The 23,176-nt window shown below is 44.2% G+C and overlaps 1 protein-coding gene and 1 pseudogene across 2 annotated transcripts in view; one reads left to right on the plus strand and one right to left on the minus strand.

Moving 5' to 3' along the window:
• Positions 1-23,176, minus strand: part of NPC1 (NPC intracellular cholesterol transporter 1) — a 54,147-nt gene that overhangs the window by 6,082 nt on the left and 24,889 nt on the right. Inside the window, exons 5-19 of one of the 2 annotated variants that reach the window (XM_042909414.1) lie at positions 20,301-20,468; positions 19,468-19,717; positions 17,560-17,633; positions 16,660-17,081; positions 14,956-15,182; positions 12,553-12,653; positions 9,661-9,763; positions 6,460-6,649; positions 5,844-6,026; positions 5,021-5,135; positions 3,150-3,277; positions 2,916-3,056; positions 1,670-1,759; positions 1,046-1,233; positions 603-718 (exon numbers count right to left, since the gene is read on the minus strand). In XM_042909414.1, the coding sequence (XP_042765348.1) occupies positions 603-718; positions 1,046-1,233; positions 1,670-1,759; positions 2,916-3,056; positions 3,150-3,277; positions 5,021-5,135; positions 5,844-6,026; positions 6,460-6,649; positions 9,661-9,763; positions 12,553-12,653; positions 14,956-15,182; positions 16,660-17,081; positions 17,560-17,633; positions 19,468-19,717; positions 20,301-20,468 (2,496 nt within the window). The remainder of the gene's footprint in view (positions 1-602; positions 719-1,045; positions 1,234-1,669; positions 1,760-2,915; positions 3,057-3,149; positions 3,278-5,020; positions 5,136-5,843; positions 6,027-6,459; positions 6,650-9,660; positions 9,764-12,552; positions 12,654-14,955; positions 15,183-16,659; positions 17,082-17,559; positions 17,634-19,467; positions 19,718-20,300; positions 20,469-23,176) is intronic. The other variant, XM_042909415.1, reaches the window with a different exon arrangement.
• On the plus strand, positions 7,111-7,209 carry LOC122204295 (annotated as a pseudogene).

Below are 23,176 nucleotides of genomic sequence, written 5' to 3' on the forward strand. Positions count from 1 at the left end.
GAGGAGGGGCCGAGGTCAGAAGATTAGTCTCCAGTTTTTGAAACGTTTAAAGACACTGATAAAGAAATGAGGGGGAATTCTTCTCCTGAATCTTTTTCCAGATCCAAAAGCTTCCAGCACAGATGATTTTCATAGTCTAATAAATCTGAGATCCCATCTTCACCTGAGGCAGCCTGTACACACTTTCTTCCCCGAAGCAGGTTTCCCACTTCGAGGATAACCTCAGCTGGTGTTCTCAGAGTCCAAAGCTTCCATGTTTTTATCAAGAAAATTCTAGGACAACTTCAACACTCCTAACAAAACTGTAGGGCAACAGTGGTAACGAAGGGGAGCACATCTGTGAGACATTATGGCCAGACACCTATCATAAGATGCCCCTGCCCGGGCCCTGCTTAGCCCGCAGCCCCGTGGTGGGAGGTGGGAGAGAATGAACACAACCCCCTTCAGAGACCATGGCTGAGGGAAGGGATGGTGACGAAAGCTATGAGACCTGGCACTGGCAGATATGTAAGTATAACCCGAGGTGAAGTACAAATTCGCTTCAGATTATGTCAAAAGTCTTCAGAGAAAAGGGAAAGATTTGGAAAAGGAGATGAAAGTACCTGAAGCATTGCAGAACCGATCGGTGCTGTTGTAGACTCTACAGCAAGAAGACTGAGGCTTGACCCAATCAAAGTAATCGTCGATCCAGGAAGAGGGAGCAAAGCCTATTCGGGTACTAACGAAAAGGAGGGGAGATGTTACTGACTTGCTCCACAGGCAGGAAGTCTTTAGATTCAGTCCTTTTTCTGAAACCTAACTTCTTTTTCTAGATTTTACACTGCTGCCCAGTCAAAAGACACGTTTCATTACCACTTAATGGAAAATACTGCGGAATATGAATTGGTAAACTAGTCCTTTAAAAGCTTTTGCTCAGGTAAAGCTAGAGTTAGCAGGATTTGGAACAATGAATTTTCTAAGCAAATCCATTTGCAGTGAGAAATTTCAGGCCCGCGCGGACTCTGGCCGCTTCCACTACAGTACGAGACGACCGGGTGGTACTGACTAGCTGTCTAGCTGCGCTGCGTTGAATATCTGCTGCACCAGGGAGTCGTTATTGCAGCCCATGCCTCCGCACACCATGTTCTGCCCTTTCAGAGAGGTGTAGTCATGCCCTTCCTCCAGGACAAAGTACACAGGTGGACCTGCATGCAGGTATTTGAGGGACTTGAAATAATCCATCACGTAGGAGTCCTGAAAAAAGCATCAAAGAACAGGACAGAGGATGAATGCTCTGATGATGCTGTAGTGAGGTGATGATCGCTAAGGATCAGGAGAGCACCGGATGCTGCTGGTCGACAGGCCCCCAGCTCAGATTCGGGGTTTCCTACCCAGCCAGCTCCCTTTTGCTCACCCTCCCTGCACCCCAGGAGCTCCCGTGGCTGGCCCGCCCTCAGGAGGGCACCTTACAAGGTAAAAGACTTGCTGCTCGCCTTCTCTGGCTCGCCAGTGGGCTGCCTGAGAGTTCAAACGCTAAGACAACTCCCACGGGCACAGCTTTCTCCTAACATGGGAGAGCCTGTCCGCACTTGCATTTTGAAGCAGGCATTAGCTTGAAATAACTGCAGGCAAGTTCTGAAAAATTTGTTCACACCACTGGCATAACAAGATAAAAGAGAAAGCATCTTACATCTGGCATTGAAAGAGACTGATCCAATCCGATTTCCACTTTGTTCAGGACTGCAACACTGAATGACAGGACACCCACAAATACCGCTATCTGAAATGAAAAGTGAGTTATAAGACAGTGATTGCTTAGTGTATTAGAACGTAAGAACACAAAATCTTAAAACACATAAAAAACAGGACTTTCCTCAACTGAAAAGTTTAAGCGACATGGTAAGTAGAGAGAAGGGGTAGTGGCTGAGATCATACTCTCTAGAGTCAAACTACCTGGGTTCAAATCCCGGCTCCATCACTTATGAGCTGAGTGACCCTGGGGAAGTCACTTAACCTCTCTTTTAGCTTCTATTTCCTCATCAGTAAAATAGGAAAAATAAAAGATGTAGAACATAAGATAGTTTTGTGGATTAAATGAGAAAATCTGGGGTAATCCAGATTTTAGCATAATGCCCAATATGAAGTGTTTGATAAATGTTAAGTGTTACTTTACCATTACTGGAGACTAATTTATGTGCTTTTAGTAGAGAAGTGATAGATTATCACTGTTGGCTACATCCAGTACATAAACTACAAAAAGCTCTTGCATGGTTGCTGGGGACTAGGGATAGTGGGTGTGGGGAGGGCTGTGTGTGACTCTATACAGAGGCAGCCTGAGGGAGAGTGTTGTGGCAGAGCAGTTCTGTATATCGATTGCAGTGGTGGTTACGTGAATCTGCACGTGTGATAAAATGACTTAGAACTGGACACACACTGTGCCAATGTCAAATTCCTGGTTTTGACATTGAACTACAACTATGTAAGACCACAGGAAGAAACTGGGCCCTCTCTGTACTATCTTTGCAACTTTCTATGAATGTATAATTATATCAAAATAAAAACTTGCTTATGTTGACTGCTAAAAGCTAGCTAGAAAAATATTTTATATGTTTGTACACATTTGCTTTTGGATATATACTTAGCAGCTGTCAGAGTCCCCTTCCCAAGCAGATTTTTTTTTTTAAGTTTATTTATTTATTTTGAGAGAGAGAGTGAACAGAGGGAGGGGCAGAGAGAGCAGGAGAGAATCCCAAGCAGGCTCCACACTGTCCGCGCAGAACCTGACTCGAGGCTCGATCTCACAAACTGTGAGATCATGACCTAAACAGAAATCAAGGGTCAGACGCTTAATCAAGTGAGCCCAAGGGCCCTGCGAGCCGATTTCTTAGAATGCATGTGACAGATCTATTTTGGGAAGGAAAACCACGAACTCCTACCACAATTGGTCTCATCCAGTCCTTAAGCAGAAGTGGAGAATAGGAGTGCTTGAAGAGCCGAAACAAGCAGCTCTCTGAAGCCTGGACACTGGTTCCATCTTCAGACCCTCTGACACAGCAAAGAACATCCAGACGGTTTTTCTGAGACGACGAAGAGGAACAAAGGTCACACTCTCCGGCTGCTTCAGTCAGATTCTAGACTCTAATTAGGAGACTGTGATCCTGTTAACTTACCTCTTGACGCTTAATGTCTAACCCCAAGAGACTCACGAAACAGGTAATCTGAAGAAGGAAGTCGATGAGGACTGCCATCCCGGCAAACAGAGAGAAGGTGTGAACAGCCGGCATCTTTGACAGCGCTCCTGCAGGGGTGAGAAGCTGCCACGTCACGGCCCCTGCAGCACAGGACTCTGTACAAGTCTTACGCTGCTGTGGGCTGGGCTGTGTCAGGAGCCAGAACAGGCTGCAGCCATGAGAAGGCCCTTGCCCCCCAACACCGCCACAGAGGAACGCCGCTGAAGTCTGTGGCTGTCACACCACAACTGGAAACAGACCACAAGTCCAATGTTTTTGCAAGATGGTGTCAGCATCAGAACCACTTAGCGAGTTAAAAATGTGGGTTCCTATGCTCTAACCCTATCTTAATCGGGACAGTGGGAATTCATACCCAATTCAGTTGTATTTAAGAGGCTCTCCAGGCAAAGCTATGCACATTAAACTTTTGGAACCGCCAACATGGGTCATTTCTTACCAGTACCTTCTATGCTTCACTCTATAGAGAGGCAGTATTTCTATTCTGCTATTACATCAACAATGTTAGTCTCCCACTTCTGTCACAATCAGCTGAGGGCACTCCAAGTCAGAGGTACTAGGTTAATACCCAGGAACTGCAAACTGGCAGCCCAGAGGCCAGATGTATCCTGTGTGGCTCACACTAGATCAATCCATCTTAGGATAAAAAGCTGTTTCTTAAAATAAGTAGCCAGTATTTAACAAAATACTTTTGGTCTTACACAAAAATCTAGATTCACAGCTTTGCTTTAAAAAAAAAAAGAAGAAGAAAAGAAAAGAAAAGAAATGAAAAGAAAAGAAAAGAAAAGAAAAAAAAAAGAAAAGAAAAGAAAAATTAGATTCAGCGCCACTGGGCCAGTAACATGTAGACCTGTGCACTCTGTGTGCCACAACCTCTACTGCTCTTACTGTCCCCACAAAGTCACTCCAGCCTTGAGGCACAGTGTCTATGACCATCACACTTGTGCTGGTTTTCTGCTAAAAAAGGTAAAAAGAGAAAATAACTTGTTGCACCTATATCCATCAAGAGGAAGCATAAGGGCCACGGGCGTCAAAGCGCGTTGCTTTGTGGAAATGACGAACAGCATATGAGCGCGTCTGATTTGAAAGATGGCTACCTTCGGTGACCCTACAACAAACAGCCCCATGTAAGGTGACTGAGTAGCCAAAGGAAGCATTTCCATTTGTGACCCGCAAATTGTGTCTCTCTCTGGACTTGTGGGGCAATTCTAATCCAGCCTCCTCCTCAGAAGATGCACTCAGTTTTCTCGTTCTACTGTTACTGCACACCAGAGATGGGGGCAGGCCGCCCTGCCAGTGAGGCTGGCTGGTGATTTCTCCATATGAAAGAAACATGGGAGCGCTGGTTTTTGCTGCAGCTGATTCTCCCTGTATGAGGCGCGGCCCATACAGCACTCCCCCAGTGCTCTGTAGGCACAGAGGCAGAAGGCTGTCTGGTAGAACATGGGCAAACTCCCTGCAGGCCAACACCTGTGGACTCTGCATGGAATGCTACGCGGCTCTGTGAGAATGCCCTTTTCAAAGATCAACACTGGCCGTGGGAGACAAAAAGAGGAGCAACAGAGGAGTTCCAGGTATCTGTCATCCCAGACCCCAACATCGACACTGTCCTGAAACAACAGGAGGAAGAGGACGCTTCCAAAATGATACCCCAGATACTGCCAGCAAATTTTCCCGTGGTCTGCTCTGCGCTTTCCAGTCATGGAATAAAGCTCAAACAAGGAAGCAGCCCAGATCCTTCTATTCCCAGGCTCAGCAAACTGTAGGATTGGTAGAATTCAAAGAGTGATTACCTAAGAAAAATGCTACAGCCTCTGAAAAGGATGACAGGAACATACTAGGAGCCACTTCTCCTAGGACCCTGCCCAGCTGCTGATCCAGAGTTTCTCCGTGAAGACGTTCATCTCGCTTAAAAAAACAAAACGCAAAACAAGGGATGTTAAAATTTCTAAATAACGATGCCACCTCTTTGCATCTTTGTTGCTTTGTGTTAACTCATTGGTAAATAAGAATGATTAGCAGCTTCTATTTATTGTACATAAATTTTTATGGGAGACCCACACTTGTCATGATAATTCATCCAGGTATTACTAAACCCCTTTGCTAGGTAACAGGGGAGAAGCTCAAGGCAAGACTGGATCATCTTATCAGGAAAATACATGGAATGCAGGCTGCAGGTGGCTGGACCATTTAAAGACACTCTTACATGCCAATGAGTCTCCAAGTAAGGGGACCGGGACAGAATAAATTGACCGAGACCATTTTCTCCATCAGCGGCATCTCTGGCAAATCTTTGATTCTTCTACACTATTGGAGAATCATTTTAATAACAGGCATGTCCAAAATACTTTCCACAAGCGCAAGAGCCCTTTTTACATACATATTTAAAACATGAATTTTCACATTATATCTAAATCACCAACCAAAGAGAAGGGTGAACTTCTTGGTCTCGAAATGTCCCAAACGAGCCATGGACACCAATCGGCAACACAGAGAAAAGGAACCAAAGCCTCCTCATTGTCCACCCTCACAAATACTCTGCATGGAACTGCAGAGCCATTAATGGAGCCCAGTTTTTGGTCAGATGCCCAGCTCTGTGAGACAATGAAAATATACCTGGTAGGTCTGGACCAGAATGAAGATGTTGTCCACCCCAACAGCCAGCACCAGGAATGGGATGACTTCGATCACAATGAGGGTGAGGGGGATCCCAATGTAGCTAAAGATGCCCAACGAGCACGCCACTGAGCTCAACACAATGAGGATCCCCGCGATGCCGAGGGAGATTTTAGAGTCCACCTGGGACATGCGACAAAGACACAAACTGTCAGCGTATCATTTGTCCTATGACTAAAAGGTCCTCGTGTTTTACCTCTTTTTGGTATAGCTGATTTGGAGTTAAAAGTCCTGAGTTTGAGAGAAGAAATGAAAAATATTCTAGGTCTTCCCTAGCAATGTTTTATAAGCAACCATTCTTAGCTGATGGTGTGGACAAATTAGAAAAAACTGGATTATGGGAAATAAATTGTAAGTTTAAAATAAACCAAAGGCTTGGACCTGGAGAAAATAGCCGCAGGAAACAGAAATGTTACATACGATTAAAACACAGGGGAATGTACACTAGTTTTGAACAAAATGAGTTACGATTAAGTAGAGGCAAAAAATGACATCATGCAATGCATCACCATTTCTCTCCAGCACAGACACACACACACACACACACACCACTTACTAGAAGCCTGCTACAGCTTTTGATGTGCCCCAAGGCTATGGAAATGTACAGAAACATGATGGCATAGCTGATTATAACAGTGAAAATATCACCGTTACTTTCACGATTTAGTTCATCTTCAATACTTCGCTCAGTAGTAAAAGAAATGGTCAGATTTGGATTCTTGTAGTTTTTCACAAAATTAATAAACCTAAAGAGTGAGCAAATTTTATATTTTTAGTTAAAGCTTAGTGACAGCTAAGTGAGACACTTCTTCCCAACTTCTATGACACAAAAATCATGTCTACTTAACCTATGCCCACATTAGGATTTTCTACACGCTGGAGACTAGAAGGTGAGACACCCCCAGAGTACAAATTTCCAGACACGCTGAAGTTTCTACCACTTGAATCAAGTTTAGAACAAGTTTATTTTATTTATTTATTTATTTTTATATTAATCATTTTTTGAGAGAAAGAGCATGAGTGGGGGAGAGACAGAGAGAGAGGGAGACACAGACTCTGAAGCAGGCTTCAGGCTCTGAGCTGTCAGCACAGAGCCTGACATGGGGCTTGAACTCATTAACCATGAGATCATGACCTGGCCAAAGTCAGACGCTTAACCAACTGAGCCACCCAGGCACCCCTAGAACAAGTTCAAAAGTTGGTCCGTGGGTTTGGCTTTGGTAGCACATATACTAAAACTGGAATGAACAAGAAAAGATCAGCATGGCCCCTGAGCAAAGCTGACAAATTCGTGAAGTGTTTGTTTAAAAAAAAAAAAAAAAAAAAAAAAAAAAAGTTGGTTCATGGTCTCCTTTCTTTTTCACTAAAAAAGATTCCTAACCAAAGCATACTATAATAAAGACATACGCTCATGGAACAAACTTTTAAAAGTTGATTTACAGATTCAATGCCATCCCTATGAGCCCCAGCTGACTTCTTCATAGAAAGATAAGCTGATTCTACTACTCGCATGGAACTGCAAGGTGCCCAGAAGAGCCAAACCCTTCTTTTTCAAAGAAGCACAAAGGAGGAGGATACACACTTGTTGATTTCACACTTTCTACAAAACAACAGTAGTCACGAGAGTGTGGTATCAGCACAAAGACAGACATAAAAATCAAAGATCAGAGGAATACAACTAAGAGTCTAGAAATAAACCAGGTATCCATGGTCACCTAATTTTTGACAAGATGGCAAGACTACCCAATGAGAGAAAGCATAATCTTTTCAACAAATGGTCTGGGACAACCGGATAGCAACATGCAAAAAAGAATGAAATTAGATTCTTCCTCATGTTAACATGAAAAAATTAACTCAAATGGATCAAAGACCTAAAGGTGAGAACTAAATATATAAAACTCTGGGGGCACCTGGGTGGCTCAGTCTGTTAAGTGTCCGACTTTAGCTTAGGTCATGATCTCACGGTCCGTGAGTTCGAGCCCCACACGTTGGGCTCTGTGCTGACAGCTCAGAGCCTGGAGCCTGCTTCGGATTCTTGGTCTCCCTCTCTCTTTGCCCCTCCCCCGCTTGTGCTGTCTCTCTCTCAAAAGTAAACATAAATAAACATAATAAATAAACAAAGTATAAAACTCTCCAAATAACACACAGGCATAAATCTCCATGTCCTTGGATTGGGCAATGGTTCCTCAGATACGACACTGAGAGTATGAGCAACAAAAAACTAGAAAAACTAGACTTCAAAACTAAAAACTTGTGCTTCAACAGACACCACCAAGAAAGCAAAACAAGCCAAAGAATGGGAGTAAATACCCGGAAATCATGTAGCTGATGGCGGCCTTGTAGAATATGTAAGAATTCTTACAATTTAATAATAAAAATACAAATAATCCAGCTAAAGACAGGCAAAGGATAGGAATAGACATTTCTCGAAGGAAGTTATACAAATGGCCAATAAGCACCAAAACGGATGCTTTAAATCATTAGCCTTCAGGGAAATGCAAATCAAAACTGCAATGAAATACCAATTCACACCCACTACGACAGCTAGAATCAAAAGGTCAGCTAACAAATGTTGGGGAGGACGTGGGGAAATTAGAACCCTCATACACTGCTGGTGGAATGTAAAATGGTGCAGCCACCATGGAAAGCACTCTGGCAGTTCTTCAAAGAGTCACCATATGACCCAGAAATTCTACTCCTAGTTATATATCCAAGAGAAATGAAACCATAGAAGCTCACAGAAAAATCTGTAGATGGATGTCTACAGCAATATTATTCATAATGGCCAAAAAGGTAGTAACAACCCAAATGTGTATCAAATGATAAGTGGATAAAAATGTGGTATATCCATAGGATGAAACATTATGCAGCCATAAAAAGGAATGAGGTACTGATACATGTTACAACTTGAATGAACCTTAGAAACACACTAAGTGAAAGAAGCCAGACACAGAAGTCCATATATACGCTTCCATTCATATAAAAATCCAGAATACAAAAATGTATGGAGACAGAAACGAGATTAATGTTTGCACAGGGCCGGGATGTGGGAAGCTGACGGTGACAGGTGGGAGTGATAGCCAAAGGATTAGGGGGCTTCTTTTTGAGATTAAAAAAAAAAATTCTAAAATTCACTGTGGTGACAGTTGCAGGTATCTGTGAATACACTAAAAGCTACTGAATTACACAGTTTAAATGGGTGAAATGTATGGCATAGGATTTATATTCCAACAAAGTTATTTAAAAAAAGCAGTGAAAGGCATAGAGTCAAAAACCCGTTCTCTGTTCCTATTCTTTAGGGGTTATAAACATAGTCAACAATTTCCCGGACCCCTTGCTTGATATTTTTTCTAGGGATGGGTATTTTTTCTACCATGGATAGCATATATTTGCCTGACCACGTTGATTGCAGCTTTTGTGTCCTCCATCTGGAACCATTTACTTACCCATCTTTAATGACTGCGTGATTTTCTACCATGTGTGTCCCCTACTAATGTACACCCAGCTTGCTCCTGGTGTTCACTATGAGAAAAGGGTGCAGGGAACATTTCTACATATATGCTTTTGCATTCCTGTGCAGGGATACAGATTCAAACAATGTTTACAGATACACCGATTTTTTTTCCTTAACATCATTAGTACCAAGTGAAAAAAATGACATAATTTAGACCCGATGTTGGTTATTAACTGAGCTGACTGTGGTTTAAGTGCATTCTGTTAGCGTCCAGCTCCCCACACAACAAAGACAGCAACTCACTCTTTTTCCCAGACCTGGGCCTTCTGGAGCCTCTCTGTATCATTATAGTAATTATTGACAGGAAAGGTAATCACAAGGGCTGTGGCATTATTGTAATTTTGATCTGAAAAGGAAAAATGTGACATTAAGAAGATAACAAGTGTGCAGAAAATTAGACACGAGGGAAAATTACATGACAGCCAGGTAACTGATTTCTCACAGGTGCTGTAGACTGTACTCTAAAAACAAATCACAAGTTCACTGACGTGTCTATGTAGCTCAGTTAATAAATAAAAAGGATGCTGTATCTGGTATAGACAGAGATTAACTCAGGAAGGGTAACTCCTTTAACTAAATAGCACGTGTGTGGTAAAAATTTCCATCAGAGCAAAAAGGTTTTCATTGTCTCTCCTTCCTCAATCCTTAGTTCTCCTCCCCACACTGTGGCCATCTGAACTATTTCCTAGAGATACTCCACACATGCACAAGCAAACACCTGTATTCTTCCCTTTCCTTCTTAGTCACACATATAGCGGCACGCTGTTCTGCACATTACATTTTTAATTGATATCTTGGAGATGGCTCCATTTTAGGACATAAAGAGCTTCCTTATTCTTTTTTCTACTGTATCATATTTTCTAGTGTAATTTAACCAATCTCCAATTGATGGACATTTTTGCAATCTTTAAAATTATGAACAAAAATACAAAGAATAATCTGATATTTTTCACGTGTAACAACATACACATTTGCAGAATCAAATCTTACAAGTACAAGTAATGAATCAAAAAGTATGTGCAATTCTAACTTTGATAAATTCCTCCAAAATGCCCTCCAAAGAGGCTATCCTGTTTTTCCATTTCTTTACGTAGCAAAATATCTACTGAGACCCTGCTTTGTGCCAGGCATTATTTTAGGTACTATGGATATATACCAGTGAACGAAAGAGAGGAAAACCCTGCATTCCTGGAGCTTGCATTCTATTCTAGGAACCATATACACTTCCAGTAACACTGGGGTCCTCTGCACCCCGCATTGTTTTATCAAACTCTTATGTCTTGCCCCCTCATTAGGGGGAAAGATTGAAGTGAGATGCATTTCACTATCTAGGAGTGAGGTTGAGCATTTCCCCCATATAATTAACAGCCATTTGTATTTCCTTTGTTAACTTTCATATGGCTTTGGCCACTTTTCTTTTGGGTTGTTAAACTTTTCTTTTTTTCACAAGAGCCTTCATATATATTTATATATAATTTTTTTTTTTAGTTTATTTATTTTTGAGAGAGAGCACAAGTGAGGGAGGGGCAGAGAGAGAGAGAGAGAATCCAAAGCAGGCTCCAGACTCCAGACTATCAGAGCAGAGTCTGACACATGGCTCAAACTCACAAACTGTGAGATCATGACCTGAGCCAAAGTCATACGCTTAACCAACTAAGCCAACTGAGCTGCCCAGGCACCCCCGCCCAGAGCCCTTCATATATTAAGGGCACACTATCTGTTATGTATACTGGTTTTTCCCCGTCTAGTTTGTTGCTTGCTTTTTCTTTTTAACTTTATGGTGTTAAAGTTTTTTTTATGGTTTTTGTTTTTTTTTTAAACTTTTTTAATGTGTATTTATTTTTGAGACAGAGACAGAGCATGAACGGGGGAGGGTCAGAGAGAGAGGGAGACACAGAATCTGAAACAGGCTCCAGGCTCTGAGCTGTCAGCACAGAGCCCGACACGGGGCTTGAACTCACGGACTGCGAGATCATGACCTGAGCCGAAGTCGGACGCTTAACCGACTGAGCCACCCAGGCGCCCCGAGAAACACTTTTTAAAAAATGTTTATTTATTAACTGATGGAGGGGGAGGAGTAGAGAGAGAATCTCAGGTAGGATCTGTGCTGTCAGTGCAGGGAGACTCGATCTCACTAACTATGAGATTGCGACCTGAGCTGAAATTAAGAGTCAGATGCTTAACTGCCTGAGTCACCCAGGTGCCCCAGAATTTTAAATTCTTACGTAGTCAAACTCATTAATGTTTCCTTTTGTGGCTTCTGGGTTTTGTGTCTTGCTTAGAAATGCCTTCTCCATTTAAAAATTATCAAAAAAATTCTTCCTGTATCTTCTTCTAGATCTTTAATAAGTTTCACTTCTTGTATTTCTTCCATTTAATAACTTTCCCTCCTTATATAGCTGAAGTTTTTTTTGGATGGAAGGAATGAGGTATGAGATCAAATTTAATTTTGACGGCTATGGCTTGCCAGTTGGTGACTCTATCTTTTCCCCACTAATTAGAAATGCCATTATATGAGGCGAGGAAAATTTAAATATAGATAGAACTTCTCCCCTCCCACTGGCGAGGAGAACAACATCTATTTGACCTCTTCTGTGGGCGGGAGGAAAACCTGTTGAACTGCCTGTTTTGGCTTTGGACGCCAAAGGTGTTACCTGAATCGTTACCCCATCATACCTGGTACAGTCTGTTCTAAGGTGCTACTGGAACCAGTAAAGAGCAAACCAATCACTCCTCCCCCTACAAGAGTGTCTCAATCCTCAACTAACTGGTTGAGGAGGAAGAACCAGATCAACTTTGCTTCTTTTTCCCCACATCCCACATATCATCTCTCCATGAACACTTTGACACTGAACAATGAGTTACGTGGAAATGAACTACTGCATGACTCTGGGGAAAAGTCTTTAGCTTTCGACAGCTTCCCAGAATGTGACCTTAAGAAGGCTAACCCCATCCACTTCTTTTACATCCAGAGCAAAACCCAAAGCCAAAGCCCAAAGAGAGTATGTACTTGGGATTTAAGATAGGGAATTCATAAGACTGTTCAATTTATGAAATCTTCATAATCAGCACCTGTTAGTGACAGAACCAAAACTACTTTACCTAATAGGAAAAGAGGAAGCTCCTCTTACTTACCATCATAGCCTCCTAACACAAGCCACGGGAATACTGGCCCACCGAATGTACCCAGGCAAGGATCATGGAGCAAACTGGTATCGTTCAGAGAGGCAGGAGCCCTGAGAAGTGTAGAAAACAACTCCCAGTTACAACAAGCCTCAAGACATCACAGAGACCTAAACATCTGCACGACAAACAGTTAAAGAGGCCGATTATATCCTAAGCATGATATGGGCTCTGTGCATTATTCCTCAGGTGAATAATGCAGTTCAGCACTTGCCTTTGGGAGCTCAGAACCACTGAGTGAGAGACAGGCAAAAAGAGCACGATGTGGTCATTATCGCTCAGGGCAAGGTGCACGTGGGAAGGGATGTCACACGGTACATGGAGCACTAATAGAGGAAACTGCCACCGAATGAGCGAGAACAGGTACATGGGAGAAGAGAGCAACAGGATGGCAGTGTGAGGAACCACACCAAGTCCTGTCTACAGCAGGAGGCACCCACAAAGGGGAGGACTTCAGAGGGAAGGGATGGGGCTGGAAAGAGGGAGGGACAATTAAAAAAAAGGGTGTCATACACTGTTTTACAAAGAGAATTCGGGTGGCAAAGCAGAAGAAGGGTCTGGATATGGGAAAGAAAGGGGAGGAAGAGCCCTCAGACCAGTCAGGTCTGTGCAAGGGCCCAGACGAGGGTAGTGCAGTGGAGGAACCAGCATCTCAGGACACATCCTAAGCCAGAACTCTGCTGGGCACTTGTTCAGATTCTCACATATAACCCGAACCATGGCCCTTCTGAGCCCACAGCTGATGGGCTCAGACCCTAAGGGGTCAGATCCCCTGCTTGGAGCAAACAGGCTACGTGGACACAGCCAGAGGCCAAGTCCCATTGTCCCATACATCGGGCTTGGGAGCTCATCCAGAAGGTTAAAATCCATAAGAATTATGTGAGGCAGGTAAGGATGGGGAAGGATGCAGATACAGCCTCAAGCTGACACAGGTGCCATCACACGACACGGGGGTATGGGGACAGTAGATCTGTGCTTGGTTCTGGGTGCACCGGGTGTGCCGTTCCTGCAGGACCTCTAGGGCAGAAGCCCACGTAGAGCTGGAGGGTAAGGAGGGAGGTGAGAGCGGGAGACACAGAAGGGCAACCACGCAGCACACAGAGCCACACGTGGGAGCGAAATGGCCCAAGGAGCGCTTCTGCACTGATCTGAACCACACCCTGCCTCAGACTAAACACAAGCCTTACGCACCTCCCTCCCTGTCAAAATTTTGTTGACTTTCATTTTGTAAGACCGGAAGTAAACAGCTTTTTCCTTTAAATATAAAAACCGAACAAGTTTCACTTTTTTTTCCAGTTGTCAAATTGCCCATGGCCACCCTATACCATCCACCCTGTGGAGAATGGGAGTGCCCTTACTGTTTTACAGGGAGAGCTCAGATTTTTAGAGGCGAGCTCCTTGAAACAGAGCAAACCGGGCTTAATCGGCTGAAGAGTCACACCCCAGTAGCCTAAGTAGAACTGAAGGCCACCAAACCAGACCAGATATCAAAGTAGCTGGCTCCTGAGATGGGGTTAGCTGACAGCACACTCAAAAGTGACAAGGAATAATTTCTCTGTCCCTGCAGTGACAAAACAGCCACGGTGATTGTCTGGCTGAACACCCGTCTCCAGGCCGGGTCAGGGCCTGCAGGGACAGCAGGCCCACCAGTGCAGACTGCTCTCCCTGCTAGGGGCACAGGTCACCAAAGCACAGATGCTCTGTGACCAGTGCACATGACAAATGCCGCCTGCCCAGCTAGATGTGCCTCCAGCGGGAAGCAGATTCAGTGCTCTCCAATCTGAACTGCACACCAATCCTGCCCTCACTTCTCAAGGGGACACTGCATTTTCAAAAACAATCTGACATCGTGGTAGTTTATAGTTGCAAGACCAGAAAAAGCACTGGAGGCTTCTATTCTTGTACTGTGAGACCAGTGGCGGTGTGGCATGTGGTTTCCAAATCAGGCATGAGTGAAAGGCCGTTCCTCGATTATACATCATGAATGCTCCATGAGCGCTCCCACCCCAGGGCCTTTGTGCTTGCTGCCTGTCTACTCGGAACACTTTTCCCTCCGATAATCACAGGCTCCCTCCTTTCCTTTCTGTCTGTGCAGGTCTCCACTCTACCTAAAGTAGCACGCCCCCACTGCCCTCCATCTCCTCGTCGGGCTTAATTTCTCCAGAGCTCTCCTCTCCACCTGGCATCAGGGCAGGTATCTATTCGTTGTCGGTCTCCCTCCATCAGAGCATGCGCTTCGCAGGGCAGGTCCCGCTGCTTGCTCACGGCTAGGCCTCTGGCACCTACAACTGTGTGCAGCAACAGCAAGTGCTCGCGGGCTGGTGGGCCGAATGAGGACCGTCTCCTGCCACGTACCGTACACAGTATAGCAAGTGCGTGTGGTAATCTGCATACACAAAGAAGTCATCTCCTATTTCATGGTCCAGCATGGAATGGCTGTTCTGGAAGTAATTTAACACGCTCAGAATGGTGCAGTTCTTGTTATAGGGTGAGAGGGGGGCCACGCAGATGTCTTGAAGTGTCACAGTCTCATTGTTATAAGATGCAGTGATATTTTCGATGGCAGTTTGTAAGTCAAGAACCTGAAAGAAGATTTTAAAAATAAACAAACCCAGAAACACATTGGATTTCTCTCAGATTGTGACTGTTATTGCCCTGACAGGTGAGAAGATAAAAAGTATTTGCAGAGGGGCGTCTGGGTGGCTCAGTCGGTTAAGTGTCCGAGTTTGGCTCAGGTCATGAATCTCACAGGCTCAGGGGTCCAAGCCTGCATGAGGCTCTGTGCTGACAGCTCAGAGCCTGGAGCCTACTTAGGATTCTGTCTCCCTTCCTCTCCATCCCTCCCCTACTCATGCTCGCTCTCTCAAAAATAAAATAAACATTAAAAAAAATTTTTTTTAAAGTTATTTGCGGAAAATCCTTCCTCACACAAGGGAGAGGACTAAGACGTGCTATGGTAAAATACCTGATGACACCAAAGGCCCACTCTTAAAAGACAGCAGCTGGGATGGAGACCCTCCTGAGAGGTGTCCAGAGAGACAGGGAGGCGACCCCAATACCAGGACAGATCTCAGGGCAGGATACATGCACATCTCGCATTCTGCCCTTCTGCAGCAATAACAACAGGAGAGATAACGCAGAGGGGAGACCGGGGCAATCTGCCTGGTTCTCTCGACACACCCTCTTACTAACAAAATACCACCTACTGCCTTGTGCTATACTAGGATTATTTATGTATATCCCTGGGGTTCCCAACAGAGACTACATTCCTGGAGGTAAATGACTACGTTGTGCTTCTTTTGCAACAAGCTGAGAAAAAGAAACACAGGGTTACTCAGTGGAGAAAAGATTTTGTTCATGTCTTGAGACCATTTTGATGTTTTTCAAGATACCAGACTTTCTGTAGGCAAGAGCAATATTTAAAGGAAAAATCATGCGATTGAGCAACTGTTCATTAAAAAAATAGGCAGGATGCCAATTATTCACAGACAGAGTTCTCCAGTCAAGTGTGACAAGGGAGAACGGGAAGGGTTAAAGGCCTCTGTAAGAGAATGGGATGGATCTCATTCCGAATGCACCTCCTACCAAACGCAGGCCGGGGGCCTACCTTCCGGAAATGACAAATTCATTCCTGCAGCGGCAGACCAGCAGTAGCTCCTGCCTCGGTCCCCAGCACAGTGTTAGAGAGGTTTCATTCCTTTGGGTCCTGGCACATTACTTTTCAATTGCCAAGGGAAAAATTTAATAAGTTCCTAAGTAAATTATAAATACATTCTGCTTCAACAGAGAAATGCTCCTCTCAGTTTCAAGAAGCAAGACCTGCCATATGAAGGAAATATAAAAGCAGTCTACAGTAAAATTTTCAGGAAGTTCAACATCCACCATTCGCTTTCTTGAAAAGTAAATGAAAAGCATCTTTACCTTTTTACTGTTGAAATTTTCAAGATATACCGCCACATTCAGCCCCAACCCCATGTCAAGTAGAACCGGTCAATATGTCAAAGCCAGAAAACAAACCACCCGGCTTCCCAGAACGGATTTCTGCTCACAGCACGTTACCTGGTGCAAGATCGCAAGGTCAAGCGGAGGTCCGAAGGGCACATCGGATCCTGAGGGGTACGGCTGGTAAGTGTGTGCACTGGTGTGGGGGGCCTGGATGATGAGCTGCTCCGTGCGGAAGAAAGGCCCAAAGTGTGTGTCAAAGTACTCTTTCTCGAGGCGCGCCTGGCTGCTGGGAGCTGACCACAGGTCAACTGGATTGGTCGTGACCCGCACAAACACCAGGCCTGAAGAACAGGCGGCAATGAAGGCCAGGGAGAAGATGATGATGGGGCCCGGGTTTCGGACGCAGAAAGAGGCCCACTGTGAGAAGAGCCGCCTCAGATAGCCCTCAAATGCCGCACCAAGCGCGTCGCAGCAGGACGCCTCCCCTGGAAGAGCGGGAGAGGAAGGGAGGGTGGAGGTTAAGAGCCAAGCCATTCCTGAAAGTCGGAACAGGGAAAGCGTTAGCTACTACCACAGGGGCTGGGAATAGTGTCCGCACAGGGATGGCACAAGATCCGCCTCCCTCCCGTCGCACACCCTCAGCACCTATCTGCTCAGGAAGCCACCTTCCTTGCCTGCCCACGGTGATGGCGCCTACCACCCACCCCACAGAGGAGCGATGCTCACACAAAAGCAAAGTTCTCTGAGCACTCTGTCCAAGGCACTTCCCATCCACCTTTGTGGCTATGCCTGCCCCTTCACAGCTCTTACCCCAGTCCCTAATTATCCTCGGTTCCGATCTGCCACCCTGACTAGACTGCTACTACCACAAGGGCAAAGACCTGTCTGTGTTGGTCACGGCCATGTCCTCGACACCAGCACAGTGTCTGTCCCAGAACAGCGCATCAACATTTTCTGAGGAAACGTGCACTCATGCAAACATAATCCTAACCATTTGAGTACAACAGTGCCTACCTCTGTCATTGGCATTTACAGAGAAAGCTATGTTGCTATCAATGGGGGTGTACTCGGAGACAAAATAGCGTTTTCTGAAAAACAAAAGCACATAAGCAGTATTAGTGGATATTTGACGTGATGAGGCTGTTCCTCTGATAGTCCTGTAGACACTATTAAAAGCTCACTTCTTCATCCTATTTCCTTCTTGCCTAATCGCCTCCTTCTTCCCCCAGGTTCCCTTGCTCTAGGTCGTCCTGCTCACCAGTCTCAGGAGAAAATTTAAGACGGTATTAAAAACAAGTTGATAAAGGGTAATTTCACCTTGCAGCCTTCATTTAGATTTAAAACTTCAGGTCCTTTAGAAACACAGTGAGCACTAGGGCGACTGGGTGGCTCAGTTAAGCGTCCGACTTTGGCTCAGGTCATGACTTCACGGTTCATGAGTGTGAGCCCTGAGTCGGGCTCTGTGCTGACAGCTCGGAGCCTGGAGCCTGCTTCGGATTCTGTGTCTCTCTCTCTCTCTGCCCCTCCCCCCGCTCACGCTGTCTCTCAGTGAACACAGTGAACACTGCTGTGCAGCAGCAATGGGCACACCTGGCGCCTGGAGCATCACTCTAACATCAGTCTCCAATACAAGGAACCAGGGATCCTTGCAGAAGAGGTGGATTCCAGGGCTGGCGCGGGGAAAATACCAGATGAGCCTGGAGCATTTTGTGATTCCAGGAAATAAGAAAGGCAAGGGCACGTTAAAAAACAAAACAAAAACAAAAAACAGAGGCGTAGGGACCATGATGTAAATGTAATTGAATAAATAAGTAGAGCAAGAGGGATAACGGTCTATACAGAATAAGTGTAATTAGTAAATGAAGAAGAAATGAGGGAACTATAAAATCAACAATCATTACTAGGCAAACACCACAGTAGTAGCTGCAGATAAGATCCCCCAGTGGAGGCTAAAATCAGGGGGTGACAGCTTTAGGAGAAACAAGGTATTAGAGTTCTGACCCATCTCTCCTAAGATATCTATCAATTCCAAAGGGAGAAACAGTAACTTTATGGTAGAGAAATGCAGCAGAGACCCCCTTTATCAAGTGATCAAGGTTAACATTACCAGGGAAGAGACATACTGAGATCAGGTACGAGTGATACGTATGATACACTGAGAAGGACACATCAATTCTGTGATAATCTTGTCAGAAACACATAACCTCAACCTAATGAGAAAATGTCAGCTAAAGCTAAGTGGAGGGACATTCTACAAAATAACTGGCCAGTATGTATCGAAAGTGTCAAGGCCATAAAAGAAATGGAAAGACCGAGGACCTGTCACAGACCAGGGGAGGGTGGTAAACAAAAAGTGGGCGTGGAGTGGGGTCCAAAAACAGAACAAGGGTGTCAGAGGAAGAGATGGTGGTATCTGAATAAAGTTTGTGGCTTAGCTAATCATACCATACCATTATTTTCGTGGTTTTGATAATTACACAGTATGGCTGACATAAGCTATAACATTAGGGGAAGCTGGGTAAAGGATACATATGAACTTCTATTTTTTGCACCTTCCTGGTAAGTCTAACATTATTTCAAAACAAGTTAAAGAAAATGTACTATCCTAATCAAGGTGCAAATATGTAAAAGGATTATAAGCACTGCATTGAATTAGATTTGAATCAGATTCAGCTCCTCCTACTTTCTGTTAAAGAATGTGTGGTTAATGCACAGTGCTTTAAATCACTCATCATTTTGAACAAATCAATGAAACCAACTTCACGATCTAACCAGGCCTCTGATTGTTTACCAGTTGAAAGCCAAAAGCAATTCATGGAGACTGGTATTCAAGTGATATTTGTTTCCTGGTTTAGTTAAGCTGGAAGTACCACTTGAATAATCTTGCTCTTCTTGCCCTGGGGAATAAACAAAACTGCTCACCTGTAGCACCACAAAGCAAAAAATGCTCCAAAAAACACAAGCAAAAATGCCATGTAGGTGATCCACATGATGACATACATGGCGTCCAGGCCCAAGATTCTCCAGGGCACAGGAGGCGGTGGGGGCTGGGGCTTTGGGCCACAAACAATTGAGCAGTCCTGGCAGCTGCACGGCCCGGTGACTTCGTCCACAGACTCGTCACAGCCCTTGGTGGCATTGTTCATGGGCTCCATCCCATGGGTTGGAAGATCTGCGGGGAGGATGGGGTTGAGTAAATATCTCAATAAAAAAACTACAAAGCTCGTATTAAACTATATTTGAACCTAGTGATAAGCACACTGACATTCAGAGCATGACCATAAGAGTAAAAAGGACTGGAGGTTTCTGGCTGATCAAATGGTGTGTTGCTGCTTAGTCCCGTAAAATTTTAAGTTACTTCAAGTAATTTTGGGCACAAGGTTTGTTGCTGAGACCAGAGTGCCCCACATTCCAAGGGAAATCTCCACTGAGGAGACAGTCTAACATTATTCCAGAGCTCCTAAAAAGGCCTTTGTAATGCTTCAGTCTTTTTTTTAAAAAGAAAAGAAACAAAACAAAAACCCAGGCTCATTCATTCTTTCAATGAGGCAGCAATACCGGAAGGCAGTTCCTCCTCCTCCATCCTCCCTGCCAGCCCCCTAAATTAACCAGGGGCAGGGGAAATGTTCTAGTTACCTCTCTCACTGGAGGGAAAGTCCAGGAACCAGTTATCTGAATTTGTTTACCTTCCTATTGTAGTTAAGGTTCCTGGGCTTTAAAACCACATCATAAATACACCAAACTTGGGAGTCTACCTGAAAAAATGGGTGTGATGGTGAAAGGTGCCTGGCCGTTGTCCTTATTGAACATGTACTCAATCCAGTTAGTGGCATTGCAGGCTTCGGCGTCCTTCCCACACAGCAGTCCCAGGGCTTTGTCATTACTGGAGGGGGCCTCCACGTCCCGGCAGGCATTGTACATGGCTGGCAGAGGAAGAAGGCAAAAGTACCGAACACCATGCTCAGAAGACCTTCCGAAAGGCCTCTCAAATGCGAATTTAGCCATAAACACTGCACTCCAAAGCCACGGGCTGGTAGGAGGGACAGTAAACACTAAGGGCAGGAGTGGAGACTCACCACTCTGCAAGTAACATGCTGGGCTAGATTCCAAGTAACTTAAACATAAAAGCAAACAAGAAAGGCATACATCACCCCCACGTAGCTCACAGTAGCTGGGAGAAGTATTACCACCACTGGAGAGAAGAAGGGACTAAGGCTGAGGAAGGAGAAGTAAGAACCTTAGTGTCTCTTCAGTCAATGAAGCTGGTTCCAGAAATCTGGGGTAGGAAACTTATACAGCTGAAGAGTTTGGAACTTATACGGGAAAACTGTTTTTAGAGGAGAGGTCACATATGAATGAACCTAATACTAGTCGCTCTCTTGGCTTTATTTTAGTACATATAAAGACAACACACAAAATAAGAATACTGTGACACTTTGCACATAAAAAAGTAGTAGTAATGGATCCCATATTAACATTCATTAACCAGTCCCTACTGTAGAGGCCGCTTTCAGACAAACAGGCTTGAGCAATGGAATGTAGAAAAGGCCCATCAGCTGACCCACCTCAAAATATCCACAGGCCCTAACTAACCAATGGGCTAATTGCAGCTGAGCACAGTTACCCAAAAAGGGAGAATTCCAGGGGCACCTGGGTGGCTCAGTCAGTTAAGCTTCCAACTCTTGGTTTTGGCTCAGGTCATGATCTCAGGGTTTGGTTCATGAGTTTGAGCCCTGCTTGGGAATTCTCTCTCTCTCCCTTTCTCTTCCCCTCCCTGACTTATGCTCTCTCGCGCTCTCTCAAAATAAATAAATAAACTTAAAAAAAAAAAAGGGGAGAATTCCGTATATCGCTATGCCTCCACCTCCTCCCTCTTTAAGAACAGCCTCCACCCACTACCTCACTGCAGACGGCTTCTGTCTGTCCTGCCCACCACTCCCTTGTGGCGTATTCAATAAACTTCTATCGCCTTTGTTCTGCCTCACGTGAATTCTCTCACCTTCCCAGCCACGGGTTGCCAGCCTATCATCACCCTACATTTGGGGGCCCCCATCCAATGGAGAGATACCTCATTTAGATACCACACCTACTTGTTACAAACTTCTTTGGATCTTCTTCCCTAAACTTTAAAGAGACACTGATAAATTCACCGTGTTTAACCCTCACTCTTGAAAGGCAGTTCAGATAGAATGACTTCTTTAGAATTAGGGTTATTCTATTGCCTTCTGGCCTCTATCACTGCTGGTAAGAAAATCTCCAACTGGCATTCTTTTGAAATGATTTGTATCTTTTTTCTACTTATTTTTAAGACACTTGTCTTTGGAGTTTTATAGTTTTTTTTTTAGTTAAAAAAAAATTTTTTTTAATGTTTATTTATTTTTGAGACAGAGAGAGACAGAGCATGAATAGGGGAGGGGCAGACAGAGAGAGAGACACAGAATCTGAAGCAGGCTCCAGGCTCCAAGCTGTCAGCACAGAGACCGACGCAGGGCTGGAACTCGCAGGCCGTGAGATCATGACCTGAGCTGAAGTCGAATGCTTAACCGACTGAGCCACCCAGGTGCCCCGAGTTTTATAGTTTTTCTATGCTGTATTTACATATGGATTTTAACAGCTTTACTGAGATATAATTACATACCATACAATTCAACCATTTGAAGTTCCAATTTAATGGATTTTAGCCCATTCACAGATAGGTGCAACCATCGCCACAGTCAATTTTAGAACATTTTCATCACCTTAAAGAATCTCTGTACTCTTTAGCTAATCCTCCCTCATCTCTCCCCCCCCCCCCCCCCCCCAAGCCCTAAGCAACCATTAATTTATTTCTGTCTCTATAGTACATTTGCTTACTTTGGACATTTCATATAAACGGAATCCTATAACATGTAATCTTTTGTGGCTAGCTTCTTCCACTTAGCATGATGGTTTCAAGGTCCATCCACATTGTAGCATGTATCATTCCTTTTTGTGGTGGCATAATATTCTGCTGTACGAATATACCACATTTGTTTATCTATAAATCAGCTGATGGATATCTGGACTGTTTCTACCTTTTGGCTATTAAGAACAATGCTCCTATAAATGTTTGGTTACAGTTTTTGTGTGGACATACGCTTTTACTTCTCTTGTGAATGGAATGGCTGTGTCATATGGTAACCCTATGCTTAATTCTTTCAAGAACTGCCAGACTGTTTTCCAAAGCGACTGCATCTTTTTACATTTCTACTGGCAGTGTATGAGGGCTCTAATTTCTCCACATCCTCCTGACACTTGTTACCTGACCTTTTGCTTCTAGCTGTCCTGATGGGTGTGAAGTGGTATCCCAACTGTGGTTTTGATTTGCATTTCTCTGATGACTAACGATTTTGAGCATCTTTTCATGTGCGTATTGGCCATTTGTATAACATCCTTGGAGAAATGTCTGTTCGGATCATTTTCCCATTTTAAATTGGGTTATCTATTATTGAGTTGTGACAGTTCTTTATATATTCTAGATACAAGATTTTTAATGATTAAATAATTTGCAAATATTTTTGTCTTTTCTTGATGGTGTCCTTTGAAGCACAAAACTCTGTTTTGATCATGTCCCAACATATCTGTTTTTCTTTTGTTGCTCATGTTTTTGGTG

The sequence above is a fragment of the Panthera leo genome, chromosome D3 (genome assembly GCF_018350215.1).
Source record: "Panthera leo isolate Ple1 chromosome D3, P.leo_Ple1_pat1.1, whole genome shotgun sequence".
NCBI lineage: Eukaryota > Metazoa > Chordata > Mammalia > Carnivora > Felidae > Panthera > Panthera leo.